General features: G+C 44.5%; 7 protein-coding genes across 7 annotated transcripts; 4 read left to right on the forward strand and 3 right to left on the reverse strand.

The window, feature by feature from the left end:
- Positions 1–1,258: 1,258 nt before the first annotated feature.
- F4817DRAFT_316959 (uncharacterized protein) lies at positions 1,259–2,014 on the forward strand (the record flags this gene model as incomplete). Its single annotated transcript, XM_049300746.1, has 1 exon — positions 1,259–2,014. The coding sequence occupies one exon, from the start codon at positions 1,259–1,261 to the stop codon at positions 2,012–2,014; it is 756 nt and encodes a 251-aa protein (XP_049157969.1).
- A 355-nt stretch (positions 2,015–2,369) lies between these two features.
- On the reverse strand, positions 2,370–4,859 carry F4817DRAFT_340903 (acetyl-CoA synthetase-like protein; the record flags this gene model as incomplete). Its single annotated transcript, XM_049303698.1, has 2 exons — positions 2,781–4,859; positions 2,370–2,721 (listed from the first exon to the last, which is right to left on the reverse strand). Coding segments are annotated over exons 1-2 (1,702 nt in total), but the record flags the coding sequence as incomplete, so codon positions are not given.
- A 2,128-nt stretch (positions 4,860–6,987) lies between these two features.
- F4817DRAFT_316961 (uncharacterized protein) lies at positions 6,988–8,021 on the forward strand (the record flags this gene model as incomplete). The annotated part of the gene is made up of 5 exons (XM_049300747.1): positions 6,988–7,179; positions 7,227–7,356; positions 7,413–7,661; positions 7,716–7,827; positions 7,970–8,021. The coding sequence occupies 5 exons, from the start codon at positions 6,988–6,990 to the stop codon at positions 8,019–8,021; spliced, it is 735 nt and encodes a 244-aa protein (XP_049157971.1).
- A 135-nt stretch (positions 8,022–8,156) lies between these two features.
- F4817DRAFT_359471 (uncharacterized protein) lies at positions 8,157–9,396 on the reverse strand (the record flags this gene model as incomplete). Its single annotated transcript, XM_049306164.1, has 4 exons — positions 8,157–8,218; positions 8,293–8,678; positions 8,749–8,921; positions 8,986–9,396. 4 exons carry the CDS (start codon positions 9,394–9,396, stop codon positions 8,157–8,159), a joined length of 1,032 nt encoding a protein of 343 aa, XP_049157972.1.
- Positions 9,397–16,112: 6,716 nt separating this feature from the next.
- On the reverse strand, positions 16,113–17,855 carry F4817DRAFT_340907 (alpha/beta hydrolase fold-domain-containing protein). Its single transcript, XM_049303699.1, has 2 exons — positions 17,421–17,855; positions 16,113–17,357 (listed from the first exon to the last, which is right to left on the reverse strand). The coding sequence occupies exons 1-2, from the start codon at positions 17,518–17,520 to the stop codon at positions 16,372–16,374; spliced, it is 1,086 nt and encodes a 361-aa protein (XP_049157973.1). The 5' UTR covers positions 17,521–17,855; the 3' UTR covers positions 16,113–16,371.
- A 3,877-nt stretch (positions 17,856–21,732) lies between these two features.
- On the forward strand, positions 21,733–23,097 carry F4817DRAFT_148696 (DUF1711-domain-containing protein). The gene is made up of 2 exons (XM_049297954.1): positions 21,733–22,289; positions 22,413–23,097. The coding sequence occupies exons 1-2, from the start codon at positions 21,892–21,894 to the stop codon at positions 22,807–22,809; spliced, it is 795 nt and encodes a 264-aa protein (XP_049157974.1). The 5' UTR covers positions 21,733–21,891; the 3' UTR covers positions 22,810–23,097.
- A 1,786-nt stretch (positions 23,098–24,883) lies between these two features.
- F4817DRAFT_359474 (SPRY-domain-containing protein) lies at positions 24,884–27,073 on the forward strand (the record flags this gene model as incomplete). The annotated part of the gene is made up of 8 exons (XM_049306165.1): positions 24,884–25,431; positions 25,491–25,717; positions 25,788–25,912; positions 25,981–26,021; positions 26,079–26,133; positions 26,187–26,340; positions 26,388–26,873; positions 26,928–27,073. 8 exons carry the CDS (start codon positions 24,884–24,886, stop codon positions 27,071–27,073), a joined length of 1,782 nt encoding a protein of 593 aa, XP_049157975.1.
- Positions 27,074–27,343: the final 270 nt, after the last annotated feature.

Below are 27,343 nucleotides of genomic sequence, written 5' to 3' on the forward strand. Positions count from 1 at the left end.
TTCGCTTTGCCAGCTTCCTTTTTTTCTTGTGGTTGAAGGGGGTTAGGCGCTCGGGCCATATAGCCGAATCAATTGAAGGTTGCTCTCAATTGCCGGTCTATACCAAGAACTAGGTCGTGTATACCCTGATGTACCTATGTAAGTATAGCACGAAAACCCCAGTGTCCGTCTAACGCGCATACGTGCATACGGGTAAGGTATCTCGGTAACCTCGTACGATACCAACACTCCATACTTTGATCTATTTCAAAACATCTTCCTAAACCACGGTTGCGGTGTTGGCGTAGCATATACAGTGTATCTAGACAGTATACGCACATTGCCCATTGAGATTAACTCATATAGTGTACATAGCAAGAAGTTGTGGTCAATATCGACAACCATAGCCAATCATAAATATAAGGTAGGTCAAGTAGATTAATAACTCCTAGATAGACTTATAGCACTACCTGTATATTACTTTTACAACTACCTATATTAATAATCGGTACAGGCGATTAAATGTACCTAAAGACAACCCCATTACCGTCTTGTGGTCTTCATTAGCCCTATGGGCGGTAAACAAATTTCATTGAATGAGAAGAAAACAACTGACTTGCAATGTGTTTATATTATATAGGGTGATGCTCAACTTATTTCATAAGGGCATAGGTAACCTCTAAGAATATATAGAAACGTACATCATCGTAATAGTAAGTTAAGTGCTTAGTATGATATTCAAGTGAGCATCAGTTCTTCTTCGACTATTACTTCTATGTGCCTAAGTTACAGTAAAATTAATTAACTCCAATACGAATAGTTATTATATTATAAACACATCCAAGCCTACCTAAGGAGACTCTGGCTTCAGATCCTACGTAAGTTAATGATTACTATCCCATAACTACTAGTCTAAGAACCCAAATAAATTCCACTTCATTAAAAATCGTATCACACCTTAACAACAGTCTCTTTGTCACAATACACACTATTGTATAGGTATTTAACCATCGCATACATTGATTCTGTTACTAAACTACGACATAGTTAGATATTGATAGGAAACAATTCCCTAGTTAGCTATTAGGTCTATGGCGTATAAAAATAATTTTATTCGGCCCCTATTCAAGCTAAAAGAATTCCAACTGCAAACTAAACGCCTAACTTAACTCTGTCTTCGGAATTAAGACACTTTGCCTACTAATACTTTCAACCAGGTAGTCTAATAATACCAACGTCACTTTACACTCACCTTAAATCGTACTAATATCGTACCAAGATGAAGACAGAGCTCAAGCACGTCACAGACCACCTCACCACCCGCTCGCGTGAGGAGTTAGACATAGCCGCATACAACTTCAGCCTCAATTTCTGGTTCGGCCTCACCTCCTCCACACCAGTTAACGTCTGGCCCCTCATCTGGGAAGAAATTGTAGAAAGCGTCTGGTTGTTCGCTCTGCCATCAAAGGATCGTTTTCTTCCACTACCTAACACGTGGAAGATTGCCCTGGAGCTTCAGAGCGGTAAAGTGATAACTCTTGAGATATGCGACGGCTCGCTACGAAGAGGTCAATCTGGCGGGCCACATATATTTCTTTTCCGTGCCTTGACTGATGACCACCACCCAAGCAACGATCTCGACAAACTTCGTAATACCAGCTTATACCTAACTGGACGCCGCTGCGTGGATGGCCTCAAATTACAGGACATTGTGTACCATGTGGATCGCTCTGGCGAAATAACCAACTACAGCATGGTGAACGGTCGAGGCCGCCGCTATTGGCTCTATAGGGTTCTCCAGAAGATGCGACCGTTAATTCAAAGAAAACCTGGAGTTCAAGCTTTCCATAAGGAGGCAGATGATCTCATGCGCCGCTGCTGGATATCTGGATCGGACAACACGGGCCATTATGGATACCCAGACGAGCCGGACAATCCTCTTAACATCAAGGGTGGAATTGACATGTTTGGAGGAGGAAGGTTGGGGCTGCACAGTATTGTAGATAATATATCGGACATGGAGTGGGAAAAATAATTAAGTAGCTGAAAGAGAGCCAAAGTATACGATATATTAAAGGAGTATGTTGGCACCTACTCCTATTACCCATTAGCTAAAACATATTTATTAGAGGATAGTTACTATACCTAGCCTGATACTACACTCTAGAAAGTACACTTTAATGTAGTTACTAATATATCAAAACTAGCCCCTTTGTCTTAGGTCTGAGTCATTGGAGCTGGAAGCTAGACAAAATAGCCTCTCACGATCTAACAATGTGAATAACTATTGTGCACAAAGAACTAATTACGGATTTAACCCCCGCGGACTAGACACATACGCACCTACATCTATATAACCCTTCTTTTTCTAAGGGATAGGCGTCTTAATAGTTACTTGATTACTAGTGCAGCGGTTGAAATTCTAAACGTTGAATTAAATTTATATAAAAACAAGGTACGTGTACTGGTGGAATACGCCCCCACACCAGCGCTGGGAGAAGCAGCCTCTAATATCCCTCATGAGTTTCTTAGATATCGTGAATCTGTTAAGCCCAGAGGAATGTATATATACCATTGAATTCTCTTTATATCCCTACATGCATCTTCAAGAGAAAGCAATTTAATATCTTAGCTAGGTATTGTCCAAGTTCAACTCTAGGCTAATTTCGCCATTCCTGGTTTGCTATCACCAACTTCGTCCGCTGCCTGGTCTCTCAGTATTTTGCGAAGGATCTTGCCGGACTACATGTACCTATTAGCCATCGAGTTCTCGTTGAGCACGCACATCTTGTTAGACTTACCGGATTCTTAGGAATGGCCTCGACAAACTTCACACCACCTCGTAACCGCTTGTAGTTGACAACCTTCGATTCCATCCACTTGGCAATTTCCTGCTCCGTCTGCTTTACCTCGGGGTCTGGCACAATGTACGCACGTGGCACTTCCTCGCCGTTAATCGTAACGCCCACGACAGCGACGTCGCGGACACCCTTATTTTCGAGTAATACGTCCTCAAGTTCGGCCGGCGCTACTTGGTTACCCTTCACTTTGATGAGCTCCTTGATGCGGTCAACGATGTGGAACAATCCACCCGGCTCGTACTTCTCCACAAACCCAACATCGCCTGTTTTCAGCCAACGGGTGCCATCTGGATCGACATGGAGGGTGGCCGCGGTAGCTTCCGGCTTTCTCCAGTAGCCCTTCAAGAGCGTAGGCCCAGTAATCCATACCTCGCCCCTCTCATTGGCTTTGGTGATCTCGCCCGAGCCGTCGATTCTCATGATACGCGCTTTGCAATTTGGCAATAATTCGCCGACGGCTGCGGATTTACCGGCCGTTTTAGGGTGCCAACTTGTACTCGTACATGTTAATTCTGTCATTCCCCATCCCTGACGAAGATTCAAAGCACCGTCTGGCCAAAGCTTAGCGACCTCATCACTGACTTCGGCTCCTAGCGGTGCGGCACCAGAGCCTATACTCTCGAGGCTGCTGAGATCATACTTGCGGCTAAGTGGACTTTTGGCAAGTAGAACCACGACAGGTGGCACGGCGATGAGAGCGTCAATACGAAACTTTTCAATACACTGCAGCATCTTTTCAAAGTTGAACGAAGACATAATGTATACTGGAACGCCTTCTTTCGGATAGTTGCAGACAAAGAAGGTCTGGCCGTATGCATGATACATCGGTAAAAAGCCTAAACGGCGGTATCGTTTCTTCTTTTCATCATATTCAGGATCTAGTCGCTCCATGTAGTTAACCCCGAGGCCGTTCGCCACATAGGAATAATGTGTGATTTCGACGCCTTTCGGCACACCTGTCGTCCCTGAGCTGTAATTAAGAGCACATACTGTCGTTCTCGCATCGGCGGGTTCAGCCCAGTCAAACCTGACTGCATCGTTCTTAGGGGCGAGGAGAGAAGTCCAATGTTGAGTCCCGAGTCGTGCCTTAGCCGGTTGCTTATCAAGAGCGCTTATGTCAAAGCTATATATTCGACTCCTCGGAAGACCAGCCTTGTCAGCGGCTTCTATCGCGATCTCCATGCTAGCGTCGGCTGCAATTAGAAACGAAGCGCCGCTATCTTTCAGCTGGTAAGCAAGTTCCCGAGCGACAAAGCTAGGGTTAGCGCCTGTGAAAATTCCCCCTGCCATCAGAATACCCATGAAAACTACGGGTGTGAAGAGCGAGTTGCCAGAGAAGAGGAGTACGCGATCGCCAGGTTTCAAACCTGCTCGCATCAATCCTAAGGCCAGCCGCTTCGACCACAGCCGAAAATCAGATTGGGTGATGAAATGCGTTTCCGGGCGGTCAACATCAATGAATTGGGGATTATCTGGAAGTGAGTCGAAGGAGGACCCAAATACCCATTTTGGCAGGGAGCAATTCGGTATTGGTACCGTCCATCTTGATTCTAGAACCATAGCGGGAATAGATATCGCGAGAATGATAAGAAAGAAACGCAGCTAGAAGTGATTAAAATATTTCCGAATTTACTTCCTTATGAAGTGTCAAATAGCTTCCCCGAAAAAAGTAATAGCTTTTCGTCGCCCCGCGAATGAACTATCCCGAAAAGAGGGGATTCAGGCAGCTGTATCGGTTCGAAATGCCTCTATCACGAAAACTCAGAGCTCACAATTTCTTGTGATTCACAGACGTAAACAAGGTTAAGTCAGAGCTGTATGTTCGTATATAAGAGGAATCATATTAATATAGAACTCGCTCGGGCGTGGCGGATACGGAGCCGAACTAATGACTTCGTTGGTGCCGTAGCCCATAGTGATGCAACTCATGGCTTCTTCGCTACGTGAGCCTTATCATTGGCTCTAGAACGTAAGGGCTATAAGAGAAGGTGACGGTGACGAATGGGATTGGGTTGAAATGGTCCCTTTTCGGTCGCTATCCCCGCAAACCAGCCTGGAAGCAGTGGAGAAAAAATGCTGGGGTAGTAGATAGGAACCGAGGCTTGCCCCCCCTTTCCTTTCCTTTCCTTTCCTTTCCTACCTAGGATACTCAACCATTGGGATAGATGTCTACCCCAAGCTCGGCGTATTCGCAATTCACAATTCCACGCAGCCTCGGGATTTGGTGTTGCCGTTGTTCCTCGTAGCGATTTATTTGCACTAATATCTTAACCAAGCACCTGAGGTTTATTTAGCATACGTTCGGTCCGCCACGACGCGCCTCCTGAGACAATATGTGTAACATTACACTATATATGTAGACGGAGACTGTACGTCCTTGAGTAAGACAAGCATAACCATTGGCTTAGGATTCTAGTAATTCTCCAATGCAATGAGGAAACGAGTTTAATTGTTAAATTAAGCAATACTCCTACTCTACTTATTCTTGTAAAAGCTTTAGATATAATAAGAAAAATCGATACAAGATGCCAATAGTCAGGTATTTATTCAACTAAGACAATATCTAAATCGTAAAAGACACCACGTCTACTTGTATTCCAGCTGAGCGTTACTTTTTTCCCAATCCTGTAAGTCTAGTGTCACACCTCGCTAACTACACCTTCGATTCGACACTTACCATCGCGTACAAGCAAGCTACCGAAAATGATCCGTCCCATCTCGCTTGTTACCATGAATACCAATCTATCTGCTTGGCTTAAAATAGTTTTCGCGTGTCACATCGCTAGATTCAGATGCTCAAGCTTCGTATACGGCAACCAACTATGACTTGTAGTTTTAAACAGTTGTGTCAGCAACTATTATTGCGGTCTTTACAACAATAGTTTCCCACTTTGCGAGTTCCTTAACAACGAAAAAAAATATGGAAATATTAGCCTAATAGCTTTACCTAATTGATTCTAACTGTAGTATACTGGGCCTATGTTATCGAGAGTTACCTAGGTAAATACCTTAGGTATCTGCCATAACTCCTACCGCCATCGAAACTCTCTCCATCTCTAGATAAGTTGTATTTGAGAATTATGAAGTTCTTACATATATATTAGAATAAAAGCTTGGTTAAAATGAATCTGCTGTTGGACACTTGAACAAATAAGGCATATGAAGATGGACACACTAAAAAGCGTATATGTGGTAAGCTACGCACGAATCTTTCTAGTTTGACAAGTACATAACATATATTATGAAGTAAACTTCCTATATATAGGTACCTATCTTTAAATATCATGAAGATAAGCTACACGGATCGTGCTACAAGTAACGCCCCAGCTAATACGAGTAGCCTTTGATTCTATGTTAGAAGGCTCAATGAAAGGCAATGCGTGCTTGCTTGTTACGGTTTGTTAATATAAGTTTTTAATCACACGGATAGCCATCAACACTTCTCCTTAACTACCTAGGTAGGTCTAGGTACCGATTTTCGTCAAACTTTCGATTCCGTTAAACTCGCCTAGAGTCTCCCAGCCGATAGCTCAACGGGGCTAAGCAGTATCCCCTCGAGTTACACAACACAAGCAGATTATAAGAAACTTACCGATATCAACCCAACCGAGTATATTTAGATGATAGGCATCTCGAAGAAACTCACGCAAGCAGTAGCCCCGTAGCTGGATCGTGACACTAGATGGTACGTGAGTGAAGATATGACTAACACTGAACATTTTTCAAAGGAAAGCCCTCGAACTATGAAATTAAGAATCTGCATCAAGCTTTCACCTCGCGTGCTATTTCCTTAGCCTTCCAACACCACATTTGTTGGCAGCTGCAGTAAGATAAAGCCATAGAGTCATGATTACAGTTCGCATCATGTGAAAGCAGCAACAGTAGATAAATTCTAGTTCTCCGCCTAGCAACTTACAGTGTAGCCCCGTATTTCTCGATTGTTTCGATTTTGAGTCGAGGAAGCCACACCTAGAGACATAGAAATTTTTCTTCAAGTCATCTATTTAAGAAGACCTTGTTCCCTGGTTTCATCTTCCCCTCCCACCGCATTCCAGCTTCCATTAGGTAATTTCTACAACTGGACTAGAGAACACGGATATTCTACATCCATATCCTTCCAGTCTCCATATCACTTCATCTGGACATCATGGCAGGACAGGAGCACACCGGCGAGGCCAATGATGTGCGTGTGAGACTCGTCCGTGGAAGGGAAACGTTGGCTGCCCGCCCCTATCTTTGGATGGGCTTCGAGCCTTGCTCTCAGAGAGACCTTGAGCTTTTCAACTGCGGTCCTGTCGACTTTATCGGATACGATCACACAAGCTACCTCCTCAAGATGGTAAGTCATCCCGCGGAACCTATTTCTATGTTGCTAACATTTTATAGACTATCAGTGATTTGGAGGTGAGAGTCTTTCCTGGAGATGGATGGTTCGTCACGCATGAACAGCAACTTCGACGTGATGAAGAACAACCTGGAGATTTCGTTTCGACCCCTAGGTGTCTCAACAAAAAACGTGAGCTCTTATTCCGTCCCTACAAATACAACACGCCCTTGCTAATGTGCCCCCAGTCCACGTCAAGATCACCATCCCGGCGGATAAACGAGGCGTGTTTAATGCCACCACCGGTTTCCTCTGCTCCATCTGGAGCAAGTGGAAATTCTTCAAGGGACCGCCAGAGAGCTGTTCGACCTGCACTTGGGATGCCATGATCATCTATGATTGCACTGCTAGCTCAGAAGGTACTCTCCTGGATTGCCCCCAGATCGCCACGCGCAAATGGGATATTCTTCTCATGAAGGTTGGCACCGATTATGAGCGTAAGTTAATATAACTTTCACTTGAATTTCATTCTGGCTGACATATCACTACAGACTCTTGGCTCGTCGCCGCAATTAATGACTCTGGAGCCTATGACGATTTGCGCCATGACCCTTCTGACGAACGACAACAGACTGCACTCGAGCTCTTCCACGCCCTTGGAATGTCCTAGTGTCCGGGCATATGTCACCATGACAAATTTCTCAATAGCTTAGGAAGCGAGTTTCTACAGTAACTAAGCTAGGCACCTAACCTACCTAAGGTATAAGAGATTTGTCGTTTTATGGCGTACATTAAAAGCACATAGAGGCCAAGATGAATACATTCTTATGAACCAATATCAGGTGCTTGAACTTTGATGGCTTGAGTGTCTAGGTATTAGCTAGACTATCTTGATAAAATCGCGCCTACACGCCAGTCTTCGTTGTACCGAAACCATTAATCTTTCTACTCATTAAATACATTCGTTACACTATCATTCAAACACCGCCCGCTTAGTAGAGGACCTTGCCAGTCGCATCAGTGACGGGCATCCCGCCGGGAAGCTGCTTGAGCCCTAAATACGAAGTGTTAGAATATTTATCCAATAGGATACGCGCGGAGTCAGAGTGAATAAAAGGTGTTACTTACAGCCGTCGATTTCCTCGTTAACGGAGACCTTCTTGCTGCACTGGTTGCCCTGCGAGATGGACTGGGTCTGGAGCTGAGGGCAGTTGATGTTGCAGTTGGAGTCCATGGCCTTCTGGAGAGCGTCGCCCTTCCAGCCGAACATGTAGTCACCGTGATTTCCATATCCGGTCGTGTCACCGAAGGACCAGACGAAGGGCTGGCTGCCGTCGGTAGGCCAGTCGTTGGGGTTGTTGAACGCGCGTGTGTCCCAGATGACCTCGTAAAAGAGTTGGGGGATCTTGACCGGATGGGTCGAGGGGCAGGCACCGCCGCTCTCGAAGGTACCACTGGGGTACGCGACGTGGCTCGAGTGGTCGGCTGAGTCGAGGTTCTTGCCGTCCCAGCAGCTTTAAAGGGGGTCAGTATGGCGTTTTCATTTTCAGGAGGCAAAGGCTTGGTTTAGCAGTAAGTACTCACGTCGGGAAGCGGATGTTAGCCATGATGCCGGCCTTGCAGACCTTCTTCGGCATGTCAAGGGTCTCACCAGTGCGGGTGAGGATGTTGTCGAGGCAGGTGTAAGTAAGCTGACGGAACTTCTTGGCCTGGGCCTCGGTTCGGTATGACGGGTCTCCGACGATCATTCGGAAGCCCTAGGGGTTAGATTTACGATTAGCCTCCAGGTTGTATCTCTAGCTAGGCAGATGTTTTACTCACAGGCTTGAAAGCAGTAACCTTGTCGTTGTTGTAGCTAGGCGTGTAGTAAACGGTCATGCCGCCGTTTGCGCCCTCGAAACCGGAGTTAGCCATCTGCGGGACCCTCTTGTAAGTGCCGTTGCGGGCACGGAAGTAGAGGACGGCAGTCCAGTAGTTGGACAAATCCTCGGCGAAGGTGCACGTGGTACACGTGGCCTCGCTTGGGATATCCATGCGCGGGTACTCCATGGACTGGTTGAAGGCGTTACCACCGATGATCTGGTGGACGTGCGGGGAGCCCGTGACGCCGGGGAAGACGAGCGGGTCGAGACGCTCGACGACGAGCTGCGAGCACGAGAAACGTAGAAGCGCATGGACACTGGGCGCGAGCAGCGCCAGGCTGGCGGCGAGCGAGTTCACGGTCAGCTGCATCTTGAGAAGAGCGAAGGCGATCGTTGTAGATGCTTCTTCAGGCTCGCTGTCACGATGCGGAACTCGTCGCCTATTTAAACTCGTGGCCGGGTGAACGAATCTCCCTACTTCAGGTTTCCCCGGAGATTTTTCTTCATTTCCTTTTGCATGCTGCTGCCGTTCCATCACGGGTGTCGTCGTATAGAAGCATGGCGGTTAATATCGCGAATATAGCCGAGATCACCCCCTGGTCCCAGTTTCCCATGGGGAACGACGAGCCGCGAATATGCATTCACGCTACGGGGATAGACAGGGGGGATTGTCACGTTGTGCCTGACATCGCAGCGGAATATTGCGAGTATTGCCGCTGGCTAGGTTTGGTTTCCACTAACCGTGGGAAAATCGTGGGGGAGTTAAGCGATGGCGACTCTACATAAATGTTGACTGAACGGCCAAGAATCGTCTCGCCTTATCACGCCAAGGATCGCAGTTGGGGGCATATTACTTCTAGACCAGCTGTGTTAGCTACCATTATGGTAAAAATAACACCCAAGAGAGCACCAAACCAGCAAGATTTTCACGGGCCTGCCTCCGTGAGGATCAGATAAAGCTTAGTTAGGGAGCTAAATGGTACGTTTTCAGATCACAAGTCAATGGTAAGGTGATAATAGGATGTGTCTGCATCTGATCTTGGCGCATTAGCAGCTGTCATATAGGCCACAACCCCGGATTGTATAGCACCGGCAGTGGAAATAGAGACTTACATAACCTGGTTCGGTATCCTATTTAGATGCTTTTCGTTTCCCCGGATAAACTCAGACGCATGAGTTGACCTTTGTTCGGCTACCGCTGTTTGATCGTCCCAGGGGACAAATTCCAAATCTGACAAGGGTACATGTGCTTTTCTTGAGGTATTATATGAACTTGGTGTACTTAATACAACTCCTGATTGAGAGTTATCGGCCCGTCCTCTTGGTCAGATTTTGTTACTTAATTCTAATAAGGCAGATGGTTATACAAACACATCTTAAGGATATACACACGTCCTTATATGGCTTGAATTCAGGTGATAATAAGTTAGGTATATCAAAGAGTAAGAATTGTCAGGATTCTAGATGAGACATCTAGAACAAAGGAACTGTTCAGTATGTATAGACGATAGATCTTCATAGGTAGTTTAGAGTTCCTTGCGGAACAACGAAGTTGTTTCCATACTGTTTCGTTCCACCTCGTGACAAGAATATCCTCGTATTCATTCGCAGTACTCGTATCCAACGAGTGGCAGAACCTAAGTAATATAATGTAGGTTGCGAAAACAAGGCAGTGATCTCCATACAGCCAATGAAAGTACCTAATTATTCTACTTCCCAGTTCATCAAGAGCTTAGGGGTAACCATCTTCTAACTACCTACCTTATTGAGCAACATCCATATTGTCGGCTTCGAAGTGAGGTCTTTCCCTTAGTCGCTGTTACCTACCCAGTGATTCTATTTCCGCACGAAGACACCGACATAATACGTATCCCTAAGTGTACCCAATGACATATGAATACTCTCAAAGGTTACACTATGTCGAAACACTATAAACTATTATAGCTAAAAATAGCTGCTTTATATGGACAGCAGCCATAAGGCATATGCAATTAGAACTAGTCAATATCAACTAATTCCTCATCAAGGCTACGTTTATATACAGTACATATAGCATTCTAACTTTAACACTAGAGATCTAATAGGTCGTTGGAAAACATCATATCCCAAACTTTCTCTTATAGAACTTTCGTACCTCAGGACTTGCCCCTACCCCAGCCATCAAGTCTTTCGGACTGCCTTCAATCTTAAGGCCTTTTAGACTCCTCGCCCTCGACAAGGCGACGTAGACTTGCCCCTCGACAAATGCCTTCGACAGATCTACTATGACGCGGTCGAGCGTCAGCGACTGGCTCTTATGAATCGTCATCGCCCACGCAGGAGCTAGCGGTATCTGCGTGCGGCTGAGGATACTATATGGCTGCTCATCGCCCAAGCAGGTTGTGGAGCAATGTGGTGCAATTACTCTTACTAACCCATTGTGAAACCTGACGACCGGCCAGACTTTCGTCTCAACCTGTTTTATGAACTTATCAGTTTGAGATGAAGTGATATGGGTTAATATATCTTCGAGCGGTTTCGTAGGATCAGTGTCTCTTTTATTTTGCGTGACGGTCAAGGACTTCGTGGGATCGAAACTCGCAAACCCACAGATAATACCTTGACTGCCATTACATAGTCCTTGGCTCAAGTTTAGATTATAAAGCAGCACAACGAGCATGCCTTGCTTTAGCTCGACATAACTCTCGTATTGATGCTCACTGAGTGCTAGTAAGGATTTGTCTTTTGCTCGGCGATTCTTACTTTCGAGATGTGGATGCCCTTTCTCGTTCCATAAGAAGCTATCCACACATTTATATGTATACTTCGTCGCTGATATCCTTTTAAACTCCCGAGTGTTTAACTCCCGCACTTCATTGCGCGAGGCATAGAGCCTAGTTGCATTTGTTGTAACGCACGGGTGATCCATGAGCAAGTTGGTCTGACCTTCTGTCAATGGGTCCCCAATTCGAATCGTTTGTAAGGCTCTTATAAACGTCTCATCGCTTTGCCGGTGGATTGACTTCAGAGCAAAATGGACGAAGTTGCATTCTTCCCAAGCCTGACTTCGGAAAGCCCATTTGTCCTCATCGTAAAAGCGGCCGTGTTCCGTGCATGTATAGAACCCCTCCGTGCGATCTATGATCATCTCGCTCCCGCATTTGATACAAAAGCGAAAGGGTTGCACAGGTGGAAGTTGATAGAAGTCTCCGGTAACGACTAGCTGGACACCACCGAAAGCCATATCGGACCTATTACTCATTTTCATGATTGCGTTAAGCCGCTCAAAGTGGAAGTTTTCAATCATGCTTATTTCATCGATAACTAAAACATCGGTATTCCTGAGGCGTTTCCTGCAATGCTTTCTTTGCGCGTCCTGCAGAAGTGCCTCTATGCCTTCCTTCATCGAGTCCGGGGTCCATCCAGCATATGACCATATGGTGGAGCCACCAACTTGTAAGGCCGCCCGTCCGGTTGGAGCAATGATATGAACCGTCCTTTCCTGGTCCTGTAGCTTTTTAGTGAAAGCCTTTAAGACTGTAGACTTGCCGCTTCCTGCCGAGCCGGTATAGAATACATTGTGTCCACTCATGATGATATCTACCAACTTGGCTTGCTCAGGAGATAGAGGTGGTTCCGTTAACGACATACGGGGAACAGAAAAGGAGAACAGTCGGTTTGAAGACGACGATGGCAAACGCAAACGGTAGCTTCTGAGCAACGTTCTACCTATAGAAGGATTCATATTGTGTAGTTTCTTCGAGCGTGGTACCCAAGAATATGATTGTATAAGGACACGATATTTGAGACGTACGGTCGTATAGTCTGTTCCAATATACTATCAGCTCCGTAATGTAAGAGGATCAACTAGCTCTCGGGCATTTATGAGAAGATGGAATAGTGATCTGCATTAACTTACCGGCAGCAAACGAATGCCTATTGGCTTAGAGTTAAGTGCGTTCTAGGTCAGTGTAGTAACACAAGTTAGATTATCTGTTCCTAGCCGTGGTATCCATTGATGATGATAACGTTTACGTCTATTGGTCTGCTATATCTACTTGCGTAATTACAGCGGCGCATCTCTGGCGCTTTAGACGTCTAGAGTACTCCCTTGGAGGGAACAGAGCTAGAGTACCGCCTGACATAAGAAAGGACATAAGAGAGTGTAATCTATCTAGAGGTTGGAGTTTGGGGTTTTAAGGCCTTCTTTCCGGTGCCTCGTGCGGTTCTACAAGATATTGTGGCTGCTTGCAGCCGGTAGCTAGTAGGGCCTAATTTCGCTTGTTCCCAGTAACCGTGGTATCCATTGCATTCCCGCACTTAGTACATTCTACCATCTATGATAACATAATTAGAATCTCGTTGAAAATTTATTTCAATGGCGCTAAATATTATTTTACCCTTCAAGTAGACTATACTACAAAGTAACTATCGCAAACGAGTAAAGTAAATAGCAGGTTTATTGCCAGTTTTTCTCAGTCGCATCAGAGGCCGAAACTCCCAGTCTCCATCGTCGAATATCCCTAAATAAGATTCCTTAGCCATTGGATAATCTTAATTACCAGACATCCAGCATATGCGGCTCCGACGCGCCGACGCGGTATCAGCCGACCATCTTGAACCCGGACGACGGTCGCCTCGTGCGTGTATCTAATGAATGCGTCCAAAGAATACGGAGAATCAAAATAACCGAGCATGTGCTAGCTACATAGCAACGTTTCAACCTAAACGTGTAGCGCATGCCTATATGTAGGCAACGGTAATGTTCCCAAAAGCCTGAGAGCCCATCTTAGAGATATGGGTAGGTCTATAGTATAGTGCAGACATTATTATGTGCTGCTTTGGGTAGAAGACTTGGATGATGACATGGAATCTAGTCGGTAGACGGGCTTATAGCGCGCTGAAGAGTTAGGTCGACCGCGCCGTAGAAGTTGTGTTTACGTATTCCGCCTAATCATATACCTCCTCGGGGCTACATATGCCCCCAGCTAGTTGTCTAGGCTGTAGTCCTAGTAGGTGGGCCCAGTATTAAGTAAAATGAGAAGACGCAAGTAGCTTCTAGTCAAGTGCTAGTATCTCAGTGTTAGTATCTCAATTATCCAACATAGGTCATGAGGTAGTCAGTTACTTTACTCACGTTGACAAGGCTGGTATCGCCATATTATAGGTTACTAGGTAGCTACCCCTCCCTTCTAAAGGGGGTCGACAAAGTGTAGAAACGGTATTGATAATGGTATGAATTTCGCAACTACTCGGTTCGCCATTAAGTTGCTTCGAATACTAGGATAGGTTAGACGGATGACATATATATAGGCGGGAAGGGGTGGACGGATTACAGACCTCGACTGCTTCAAGAGCTATTTCCCGGGCTGGAATTTTGGGGCTTCTAGGCTAGACGACTAGGCTTTGTATCAGTCGCGTTACTATCGACGAAGCTGATGCTTGCATCCGAAAGAGATCTTAAACAGGCAGTGAGACTTGTCCTGTATTATTTTCTCCGCTAACTGGACAAGGACTGTCAGGGGTACGTGAGCATGGAGTATAGGGAATTCTGTAAAACATCGATCCGGAACCAATGTGCGGATGGTTTCTATGTCAAACTGTTGCGGGTCAAACCAATGACACTCGTCTGGGTTCTGCGTGTTGGACCAAAGCCGTATGCTTAGTCGAAATAATAAGGCGATAGATTAGTTTATTTAAGATAGAGCCGATAGTTTGGGTAGCGGACTTGATGGTAAAGTGAGAAGTAATCTGGGGGGATTATCAGAGAGAGGTGATACTATTTTCCGACTTTGCTCTATGTCCTTTCCCTCCATCGGGTCTTATGAGTTGCTGGGGGAGTGCGCTGGTGTTTCTTGGGTTTGCTTTCCTTTCTCACTTTCTTCAGGTTGCCGAGCTGTTTTCGGAGAATTGGCTGTTATGATCCTTATCCGGTATATAGTAAATATTGAGGACGAGACAGTCGTAAAGAGAATATCTCGAGTAGCCTACTGAACTTGGATAGAACTGTTCTGCATATTTTTTCTGAAGGGGTACCGTAGTTTAATTGAAATTCTTGAGTCAAAGAGTAGAAGAAAATAAAGTTGGTCGACCAAACAAGGGGAGTTAATTTGACTTTACGACTTAGTCTTTCTGTAAAAGTGAAAGAGAAAGAGCGAATTTGCTTACTACTTTTGGGGACAACCATACCAGGATTTGCAGAGTTCAGTAAACCCTTAATTGATACTTAAATGACAGTTGATAACTTTTAACGTTTATATAAATACGGATATTTAAGTAAAGGTTAATAAATATAAGCGATTAAATTGATTTAAATATTTAAAATTATTTAAACGTTATAAAATATTAACGTTAAAAAATATAAGCGTTTAAAATATTTTAAACGTTAAAAAGTATAAACGTTAAAAACTTTTATACGTTTAAAAAGTATAAATTATAAATAAACTATTAATATATAAAGTATATAATATAAAAATATATATATTTTTATGTCGTATATTATTATTTTTATTATTTTACATATAAATTATTTATTTACATTTAAAATAAAATTATATTTTTTATTATTATTTTTACATATAATTAAATTACGGTATTACGGTTTATAACTTATTTAAATAAATTACGAGATATAATATATACTTATTTAATAATTTTAATTAATATACCTTTTTTTTTTTTTTAATATATAAAGTACGTATTAATTTTAAACGTTAAAAAAGTTTTTAACGTTAAAAAATTTTAACGTTAAAAAATGTAAATATTATAAATATTTTAAACGTTAATACGGTTTAAACGATTAAAATTAATTAAATATATATATTTACTAATATGTGGTAATATTAACGTTTAATTATATATAACTATTAAATAACCATTAATTATATTTAATTATTAATAAACTGTTTATTAAACCTTGTAAGTCTTTTTATAAATTAACCGAATAATGGAAACCACGCCAGCAAATTATGTCGTAATTGTTGTAGCAATACATTTGATGGGATCAATTTAGGCAGTTGCGTATACCTTAAGTTAGGTACTTCTTTAGGAAAATGAAGTTCAGGATTTGTAACTGCCGTAGAAACGGATCAAAGTTGATATGTAGTTGCCTAGAGGCACATCTCCTAAAGTACCTACTTAGGTACATACAATTATTTTTGTATTAATGCTTATAATGTTCGATATACAGCTCTCGCTTATTCTAATCAAAAGACATATAGTGACAAGTTGCTATAGCTAGGTTACCTATACATACTTGGTAAGTCATACACTACCAACCATATAGCCAAGTCTCACAAGACTAAAGATCGTGTAACTTGTGCTTCATTGTAATATATGTCAATAGTAAGGGAGCAAAAAAGGCCCGTTAATTCTTAGCAAAGGCAGCCTTTAACTCATTGACACAATCAGTAACAAACTCCTTCGACGTCGGGTTAGATCCATCCCAATGGCCAAATGGATGTCCTTGTCCCTTGTAGACTTTAATTTTACTGGGAGTTCCAGCTGCTGTTAGTTTCTCATGATATGCAATCCCCTCTGATACCAGTGGGTCGATTTCGGCGCAACGGATGATAGCCGGCGCTAGATCGGCATGCGAATCGGCGACGATTGGTGACGCACGAAAGTCTTTTGCCTTCTCTTCGCGGCTTTCATCAGTTCCCAGCCACAGGTTATAGAACCATACTAGACGGTTGAGAGGTAACATCGGCGCGAATTCGAAGTCGATATAACTCCTATACGGCGTATTCGTAGGGTCGCACGAACCCTCCTTCGGGACGAATCTCGCGTCAACCACCGGCACGATGAGCAATTGCACGGCAAGACGTGGTAAACTCGGGTCATCCCGAGCCTGTAACGCGAGAACTGCCGCAATACACGCTCCGGCGGAAAGTCCGCTGACGCCCACGCGTGAGGGATCTATCTTCAACGCGTCTGCATTTTTAAATATCCATTTCAGCGCCTGCCAACTATCTGTTGCCGAAACTGGGTGAGGATATTCTGGAGCAAGCCGGTATGCGACGTTTACTATAATACAGCCAACCCTCTGGCAGATCTTTCGGCACAGAGATTCATCAGAGTCTAGGCCTCCGATTACAAAGCCGCCACCATGGAAGTTCACGAGTGCCGGGAGCAAGCCTTCCCGTTCAAGCCCGGCACTGATGATTGCTTCCGGTGTAGGCACGTACGCCTGTATAGCTATTTCACCAGAAGGATTCGAGACGGGAACTTGGTAGATCTTGGTGCTGGCTACGTCTGGCGCCGGTCCGGCGACTTTAGCTGTCGGGAAGTCGTATTTCTTTCGGTCACGATCATACTCTTCGTAGGAAACTTGATCAGCTCGTAGTTTGGATGCTGTAGGCTCGCCGGTAAGTGACCGAATATGATATATAGAGGCAGTTTCAAGATAAACAATACCTTGGTAGCGAATGTAGATCTCGGTAAAGGCCGGGTCGAGCCTCTCGACTAGAGTAGGATGTAACGGGTTGACAAGAGTTGCAACGTCGTTAGAACCCATGATTCGTGAGGTATGCAAGTTTGTATTGAAAATGTCAACTTCAACAAATTGTATTCACGCCACATATATGTCGTATAGTAGGATGTGATATTAGATTAGCTAAACCCCGGATAATTCGAACTGATCCCGCGAATTGACAATCAGTAAGGTAAAGATTACCTTTAGAGTTTTCGTACCCTTAGAAAAGGGAGATATGTAATTTAACCCCTGGCAGTTACGACCTATCCGTAGCCGGCCGCGTGTCTAAGTTTCAACATCGTCTATTCCAGACCAGTGACCTTTCGCGTGACGCTCTACATGCACTATACAGCAATCGTGGGGGTCGGGGTAGCAATAAGAAGTGGATAGGCAAGTTATTGCAGGTGGCCAAGAAATAATAGACTATACTTCTACCGAAACCCCAACTGGACGTGCTGTGGGTATCCGTCGGCTTATTCCGAGGGGAGTATTCCCGCAGAATCCTTGCGTGGGGAAGGACATATTGGTATTACCTCGAGGAGAACGCACGCCTATATGACTATATGACTAATTAAAACCCAATAAACAACATCATCTTCGTATATTCCTAGAAAAGGCCTCAAAGTAGCCAATCATATAGGATATGTGTTTTAGGGTGAGTATTGGGCACCAAGAACCTCCACGAACCTTTATAGAGGACTAAGGCTTAGGAAGGCCAGACCAAAATTTGCATTATGATGCCACTTTGTTGCCCAACGATGCGCAGGATGCTATAGCTTCAATATTCGTACCTTTCATTCCCAGAGGTCTGTTTCGTTTTCTTGATATACTTCATAATAGTGCTTCAAGCATCTGATCATATCTTGTAGATTCCAGTTCGATGAAGACTAGCAATTAAACTCTAGATTAGAGTATATACCTCATATAGCTAGCCTTCTAAAGGGGGGCACGTTTTGTTCTACAAATATGGTTTTGGGAAGGATAGAATAGATAGGATGACCTTCTCATCGAAGGGTTGAATTACTTGATATGCTTCTTACAAACCAGGCGTTTCCATGTATAGGTTCGTCGGCACACCTAAGATAAGGTTAATATAAGTTCTACTTTGCATTCTGATGGGATGTCTTAGAGTTATGGCAACAAGGGTACCTAAAGTTATCGCCGTCTAAAGTACCCAATACGCATTTGAGTATTTGCATACTTGAATATAATTCGAAAACAGACTGTTGGGCGTACTGTCCTTAATGTTTACCTCGATGCTACTGGTCTACAATTAGTCACACTGAGGCCAAATGGAAGGATTTAGCGGGCTTTTCAATTATATAAGTCTCATTTTTTTTTATCGGGCTACAATTTAATATATACTAAGGTATTAAACATATCATTGTAAAATACTCTAATTGATTGCGGCGTTTGGCTATACAATAAACTATTAGATTAGTCTTTAGTAACGCAGATATAAGTTTGGTGAGCCGACCAACGAAAAGGGGTCTTTAGCTACCTTTCAGAAAGGGTATGAATAAGCTTGACACTGGTGTCATTAATCTTAAGTAGCATAATGGGCCTCTCTAACCAATTATGAGTATATCCTAATAGAACTTGAGTGGTATGTGGTGTTGGGTTTGAGATCAGATATTCATGATATCAAAATATTGAGCTTTGTAGACGAGTTTTATTATTGAAGTTATGATTTCAAAATATACTATCCAATAGATTAAATAGACCATGGGAAATTATAGTCTTGTTATACCTAGTGGAAGATTTCAGGGATAATAAATCCCGACTTTAAGTTTGTTAGATATCTACGCTATTGGGATGCCTGAGACAAAGAACTCTTAACTATACCGGTGGTCCGGTCTTAACTGGATTCATAGTTCCTCGGGCTATAACAAAGTTGTGTTCTCACTTCTTAGCTACTCGTATTTTTACAAAACTAACGTTTACTAGGTAGACTGGAGTTATTGCAAATACTATAAACATTTCAAGTCCTATTCAATATAACTACATGATCTACTATTAACTTGACCCATATGTTTAGCTTAGTTCATAGCAAGCTTGTAGGGCTCCCAAATTGTACCGTGGAAATGATAGGTATATAATAAGATATCCTTGGGGCTATCTGGATTAATTCGTGACCTCGAGATGGTCCTAGAGATAATCCGTGATGACGAACTTGACCACATATGACCAAGAGCTGATCATGATGCACGAGGCCTGACGGGAGACGCCTAGATGCTGGGTTACTGATACTCATCTGCCGTTGGGCTCTTCGAACTTAACGTCTCGTATGTAGATAAATCCTGAGAGAAGGCCGAATTACGATACGGCAGATAGCCCCGAGAGCCGGTCTACAATACAAATCAGGATTGAGAGGATATTGCATTGTCGGGCAGGTCGTTTAATATAGAATATACGCCTTTTTGCGCCCAAACTTATGATCGGAGGAATGATGTGACGGCGTTGTGTAGGAAAAGGGACTTGATAAGGAATGTATCCTCCAATTAGAACCAAATTCTCTGTGTAGCAGTATGCTTATTTATCTGAGTTTGGTTTAAGGCTGTGTGGAGATTCGCAAGCAGTAGATGACTTAGAAGCTCGGATGAAATAATACGTATACGCGCGTATGTATGAAGCAAAAATCAGGCATTAAATCATGCGTATATTAGCGAAGTGTATGTGGTCAGACCTGAACGTACAGCCGGTGACAAAAAAACCGTCTCGGCTTGTGACCTAGTTCGCGTGTTGAATAGAAAACCGGAAAAATTTGCCTCTTAGGCGCGTGGAAATTAGATGCGTTATTGGATTTGGGCTTGACCTAACAAAGTATACCTGCGGCGTTTGCACATGGTCCCATCTTCCTAGGAATCCGTGTCCTGATCACATGCGGGCATACGGGCATAAGGGCATACGTAGGTAGTTCAAAGTCTTCGTTGAGCCGGAGCGCTTCTACGGGGCGCACTAGGAGTAGGTGACGACACCTAAAAAGTACTTGGAAGGTCAAATTGTAAGCCTGAGAATAATCTATCGGCTGACTTGGCGAACGGTCGGCCCCCTTTGCTCCGCGCGATGCGTAAATAAAAGGTCCCATTTACGGGCATCCTGATCACCAGCCCCATTACTTGGTTAGGCTCATTTACTGCAATGGCAGGAGGACAAACGGCATCAACGGGTGACACAAAACAGTATCACTGCTAGGCTACTAGGGGGGAGAGGGGCTGAGTAAGTACCTCTCATTCTTCTTGATTACATGTGTCACTATCTCAATGTAGGCAGAGTCGAGGGATTTTGTAGTTTAGAATAAATACTAGTAGCCATGGGGTTTCAAATTTTAAGACTAACTCAAGGACCAAGCAATGTACAGTCAACGATAGAGAGAGAGAGAGAGAGAGAGAAATGAATACAGGATGACGATAGTAACAGGATGAAAAAGAAGATTGTGAATAGAATTTGGAAGTTAGAAAGCTTCAGGTCAGCCAGCAATTGAAGTGTCCATACAATGTATGGATACAAGAATTAAGTTACGATTGCGAGTACATATATGTACCTAATGTAAGTACGTCACTACATGTAAATATACTTAATCGCATACCTACATGTATGTACCTACCTACCTACATACCTAGGTACCTTATGTACATGTAGGTAGGTAATCCCCTTTTTTTTAATGGATCTGGTTGGACGAGTGACTAGCAGCAGCAGTAGCAGCAACAGCACGTGACCTTCCAAGGTTTATATGCGATGGCATGTGGTGCGTGCACCACCAAGTTGGATTCTTCGCGACGAGCTGGATCTTGAGCCATCAGACAGAGAGCAGCAGCCCGGGAGGCCGTTTTAAAAAAGATTGTACAGTTTAGACTGCCCCAAAAACTTATTACATACCACCAACGAGCACAATGGCTGCCCCCGTAATTCATAATTTGACCCTGCCATCGCACCCTCATCTCTATTTCCCATTTCCCATCCCATGATAATTTTCCTCTTCCTCTTGTAATCCCCAAACCATCACCACCATTCCCATCATCGGCGTCACTTTTTTCGCCAGACCGTGCCCAGCCTACAAACCACCGCCTCGCCTCGCCCGTAACCCTAGGCATCGCAGGCGTCCGTAGGCACCGCACCGTCCAGGGCCTATCTCCGAAAGGGCAGATTGGCACCGACGCCTCTTAGGACAAGAAGCGCTTTAAACGTCGGATCTCGGGTGGATCACTTCACACTTTGCTAGGTTGATGACCTGACCCAACCCAATCTAAATACAAAGTGCACAATCCCACCAAAGGTTTTCCCCCAAAGAAAGATCTTACTCTCGCACATTCCTACCACCTTTCCACACCCTTCTTTATTGTCTCATCGACGCATCACCACTCCAACGCAACTCCAACGCAACTTCATCAAATCGTCGCGTATTTTTTCGCTATGCCAACTCCAAGCAAGGCGTCTGCCTCTGCCAAAGAGAAGGACCGACGAAAATCATCCGGCAAATCTTCGAATCTCATCACCCTGCGCGTCCCGTCCATCAAGCTTAAGAAGCTCCTCGACCCGACATCCGTTAAGGAAGAGTCGCCCGTGAAGGAGTCTCCTACTTCGACTACCCTTCCCAGCGAGCCAGCTCCGGCCGCGTCAAATGGCGACAATGGTTCCGCGTCTAGTCCCGGTACCCCAGCCGCCGCGGGAACGCCGTCGCAGGTGCCCATGGGACCCCCGACAGAGGCTCCCAAGAAGAAAGGCGTGAAGAGAAGTGCTGCTACGGCGAATGGATCTGACCCAACAGCTAAGATTAGGGGCAAGCCTGGCCCCAAGAAGAAGCCTAGATTGTAAGTATAATGTGTTGTCATTATTGGCTTGAGCTACTCTATCTCTTCTACGGCGCTACCGTTAAAGAGCGTCCGGTTTAATGTCAACTATTATTACGTTTATTTACTAATTATACCTATTAGGGAGGACGGCACTATTGATCCTAGTGGACGAGCCAACGGAGGCAACTATCACAAACTCGGACCGAAGGCAAATCAGGGTGCTATCAACGCCGGGCTTCGCGCACTTGATCGCTCAGGTGCTCCCTGCCGGAAGTGGAACAGGGGTGGCTTCAGAGTCAAGAGTTTTACTGGTGTGATCTGGGAGGTTCCTCGTTGGACCGCCCCGCCTAAACCTAAGCCCCAACCCACAGCAGAGGGGACTGCTGCCTCTGCCGAGAGCAGCAATAAAGAAAACAAAGAGGGCAGCCAGTTAAAGAGCGAGAATAGCAATAGCCATGTTGATGGTGAACAGCAAAGCATGCCACCAAGTGTTAACGCGAGCTCGCCGGCTCCCACACCTGTTGCCGCTGCTTCTTAGGCGATGCCTTACATTGGCATTCCATTATAATGGCGCCATTGGCCGCCACGTGTATTTGATAAGGGTCTACAGGGTTGACGGAAAAAGCAAGGCGTTTAGGACCGCAGCTACGATGCGAGCTTAGGGGTGACGAGGGGTCACATTACTCGTACTAATAGACTGCGAGGTGCTTGCCTCAGGTCCCAATGCAGTCTCGGTTTAGAGGGCAGATTCAGATTTGCTTTACATGGCGTTAGAGGGATAGGGGGAGGACTGTACACTATGCTTTACATTCTGGCGTTGCGACTATAAAAATACGGAAAGTCGGCACGGAACAATGGTGAAGCAAAGTCATACATTTGATTGTTGCCTTGGTCATGGCTTCTATGAATTCTTATACAATGTTGTTATTACTGCTTAGGTGCTTGAGAATATGGGATCTATGTGACTGGCTTATGAGCCCCTATTGCTTAATTTATGAGCTTTGAGGATTATTAGATTAGTTGACCCAGTGATGCGGTGATGCGGTGATGCGGTGATGCCCTGCATATAATATATCTGTCACAATCTTCACACAATCTTTTTCAGGCTCGTCCCTAAGTACTCATACGAAAGTGAGAAACGATAGCGGATTCTAGGCTCATCTCATAAGAACCCATATCCGGAAGAACCTTGGATATCTGATCTACCCCTTTACAATGCAGAACTGCATTTATCGCGCTTATTAGGTATCCGGTACCTATCTCTACCTGGTGACAGCGATGAATTTACACCAAATGTGTACCTAACATCTAGAATTTATATAATGAGGTAGAGCCACTTTAATGAATCGGCCCCTCTTCATCGTCCGTCGTACCTGTAATGCATATATTAACTCATCTAGAAGATGCAATGCAAGGCAATCGTTGCATCATCTGGTTTGATAACTCTCGAGAGGTATTGTATTTACCGCAGTACGTACTTAGCCTAGCGTTCTTATAAGCCACATGTGCAACCACCTAATGAGCATGTGCAAGTCTACCTCCTATGGCTGCAAAAAGCAAATGAATACCTGATCTTAACTAGGTAATGGAATCTAATGCCCACAGGCATGTAATATTTTTATGCCAGCCACTTGGAAATGTTTACATCAAAAATGAGATATCAAAAGCCACCTTTTTGGTACCTAATTCGTGCATATGTACCTACTGGGTATCCCGTACGTGTATCGATTTGTACATAGGATTATCGCATAAGTACATAAATATGTACCTAGGTACAAACTTGGCATTAGCTGTACGAAGTACGTTATCTGGGGAAAGTCGGACTAAGTCAAGCAACAGCATCCGTGACCTCGTGATTGATGCATACTTACATCTCTGTGTGCTGTACATACCTCTACCTTTGGCATTTCTCCGCAATAACCTATCATCACTCGACATACCTCAGCATCATTGCTGCCCATCTAACACACATCTAACACACCGCCTTCGAGATACATACGTAGTAAAGCGCCTCTGATAATTACTGACATAGAAGCTGGTCATGACATATACCCATGTAATCACTTAATACAGGTGTCCTTGCACTACGACACGGTACGAAAACGGTCCATCTCTTTTCTCGAGCAAAAACGACCACGTCGTGCGCAAAATCCAAGCTTTACATCCCTTAATCGCTTTATACGAGTTTATAGTTCGCCCTATAAAGGCCACGGTTTTTTAAGCCTACGCTCCTACCGCTTGTTCCGCATTATTCGGATTGGTGTACCACGGGCAAGAAAGACTCAAGGCGTATCCAACGAGCTCCTGGTCCTCCTTAGTTCGTACTGCGACACAGTTCGGACTTAAGGTTGATTATGGCAAACCCATTTAATCATGATCGCTTCCAAACAGATATATCGTATACGAATTCATATCCCCAGAGATCCTATCCCCAGATGAGGGATCTACCTCCTCCACCTCCAACCAGCAGATTTGGTGCAGGCTTTACACGTTCGCCCAATTCGCCGCTTAACCGCCTCTCATATCTCCTCAACTCCCCATCCGAACCAACCTCGGATCTCTATGCGGCAAACCCTTCCTCCCAAAGACCTAATGATAGCATGGACACAGATATGAATAATGGCTACTTGGATGGAGCTATATCCTCCCAGACTCGCCTCCCGCAATTACCGTTATATTCGAGGGCCTTCGAACAATTTATGCATAATGAAGAGCACAATAAAGAGGTCGCGTTCACACCATCCTATTTAGATGGTTCAGATTATATACGGAAGCTTGATGAAGCGCGCAAGGCTAAACAGGCGCGGAAAGAGGCTCAACAGCAAGCAGGAAATGGGTTATCAGCTGGTATTACGACAACGGGTGCCCTAGCAAGTAAGCCACCAGCCTCTCACCTAGGGATGACATACGATTTGATCGAACGGGCACCGACTGTCGACGATGAGACCATAGTACCACCTTTACCTACTAAATGGAATAAGGACGATAAACAAGGTCCCCTAGAGGTTTTAGCCGACGGCTTGGAGGTTAAGTACGCTTCAGGTCGCACCACGAGGGAACAAGAGCATGAAGCCTGTGCGATTCGTGCAGACCATCCAATGCCATGGCAAGCAGGCCTCTACTATTTTGAAGTTAGTCTTCTTTCTAGGAGAAGAGACGAGTACGTGTTAAGCAATAATTCTCTATACTTCCGGGAGGGTCTAACTTGGGTAAACGTAGAACCACAGTATGTATTGGCTTCTCGGCAAAGAACGTCCCTCTAGCCCGACCACCAGGTTGGGAGCCTGACTCATGGGGTTATCACGGTGATGACGGTGATATCTATTCCGGGGATAAGATTGGGAAGCCCTACGAAGGAAAAAACTTCGGGCCGCCAGACATCATTGGATGCGGAGTCAACTTCCGAACTCGCGAAGCATTTTTTACAAAGAATGGGAGGCAGTTTAGTATGTATTTCCGATGCATACGCGCACGTAGCCTTGACGTGATCAGATCGGTTTTTAACCTTGAATACAGAAACTGCGTTTCGGGACATAAAGGGAGATCTTTACCCTACCGTTGGCATGAAGAAACCAGGGGAACACATTCGCGTCAACTTTGGCCAGACGAAGTTCATGTTCCAAATCGATAACTTGGTAAAGGTACTTTCTCATATTCCAAGCTGAATTTCTCTCGGGAGATAGGCAGCCTAGCTAATTATTGTCTTTAGAAAGAGCAAGAAAAAATGATGGCAGCCATCAATAGGACAAGGTAAGTTAACATTCAACTAACTATTAAGTTGCAGGAAAGCTGACTTATACGATGTAGCATGGAGAGATTAGTATCGCCTCCCAAGAATGAGACGGACTTAATCCAGCAACTCGTAAGTTGGCAGGCATGTCTTAAACTCTCATTTTAGCTAACGAAACGTACTAGGTCTTGCAATTTTTACAACACGATGGGTACGTCGAGACGGCCCGGGCGTTTGCCGAGGAGATACATGCAGAAAAGCGAGACTTACAAATCGATCAACAAACTCCTGTACCCGGCATCAACATTAAGGATGATGAGGATGCTCACCATAGGCAACGTATGTACGAGTTATGACATTAGCTTATCCTATACTAACTACACCAGGCATCCGGAGAGCCATCCTCGAGGGCGATATTGAAAAGGCCGTTAAGTACACCTATACTTATTACCCAGGTGTGTTGGAGGAAAACTACGACGTGTACTTTAAATTGAGGTGTCGAACCTTCATCGAAATGGTACGGAAATCAGCTGAGATAAGCAACTCGAATGCCAAAAAGAGTAACGGGCACCCATACGACGACACTCCTAACAAGATGGACGTCGATGAGAATGGCTTCTCAGACCAGATGGAAGAAGACGGCCTGGATACTCAAACAGATCAAGAGGATTGGCTTGTAAAAGCTGTCCAATATGGGCAATCGTTACAGGAGGATTTTAGGGATGATACGAGACCAGAGACCACGAAAACACTTAACGAGGTATTTTCGCTTCTGGCATATCCTAATCCCCTGGAGGTTAAGGAGGTTGCGCCTTTACTGGATCGCAAAGGTAGAGTAGCTGTAGCCGAAGAGCTCAACTCAGCAATACTCTGTAAGTCCACCTATCCGCCTACGAAGCTCGGTGTGTAACTAAACAATTTACTAGCGTCTCTGGGGAAATCGTCGCGGTCAGCATTAGAAAACCTCTATGGACAAACGAGCGTCTTGTTGGATTATCTGCGCGAAGATGGTGGGCCAGGCTCATTTATTACCATTCAGTCTGTTGTCGACTCGATACCTCAACCGTTCTAGAACGATGAGTTTCTGACTTGGAGCGATACGCTGCAACGTGTCTCTGCTTCCAGCCGAGACCTCGTCCACCAAACGAGCAAGACGGATAAAATGTGGCTAGATGCGGAGCGTAATATTCGTTCCTCATCGACAACCGAATCATAATTCATATGATGACATCAATGAGGCCCTAAGCTTTCTTGCGTTGTTTTCATAGTAAAACTTGAGACTTAGAAGTGCCAACCTCACTAGAACTAGCCCGCCTCTCGTCCTGTGGAAGCTCAATTGAAG

The sequence above is a fragment of the Daldinia loculata genome, assembly GCF_022478755.1.
Source record: "Daldinia loculata strain CBS 113971 unplaced genomic scaffold F4817scaffold_32, whole genome shotgun sequence".
Lineage (NCBI taxonomy): Eukaryota > Fungi > Ascomycota > Sordariomycetes > Xylariales > Hypoxylaceae > Daldinia > Daldinia loculata.

What these genes read in the sequence shown, in the direction of transcription:
- F4817DRAFT_340907 (XM_049303699.1), bottom strand. Translation starts at nt 17,520, where the DNA reads ATGGGTTCTAACGACGTTGCAACTCTTGTCAACCCGTTACATCCTACT. An exon ending in GATCTACATTCGCTACCAAG is followed by an intron (nt 17,358 to 17,420) that starts GTATTGTTTATC and finishes GCGAGCCTACAG; the next exon opens with CATCCAAACTACGAGCTGAT.
- F4817DRAFT_148696 (XM_049297954.1), top strand. Translation starts at nt 21,892, where the DNA reads ATGCCAACTCCAAGCAAGGCGTCTGCCTCTGCCAAAGAGAAGGACCGA. An exon ending in CCCAAGAAGAAGCCTAGATT is followed by an intron (nt 22,290 to 22,412) that starts GTAAGTATAATG and finishes TATACCTATTAG; the next exon opens with GGAGGACGGCACTATTGATC.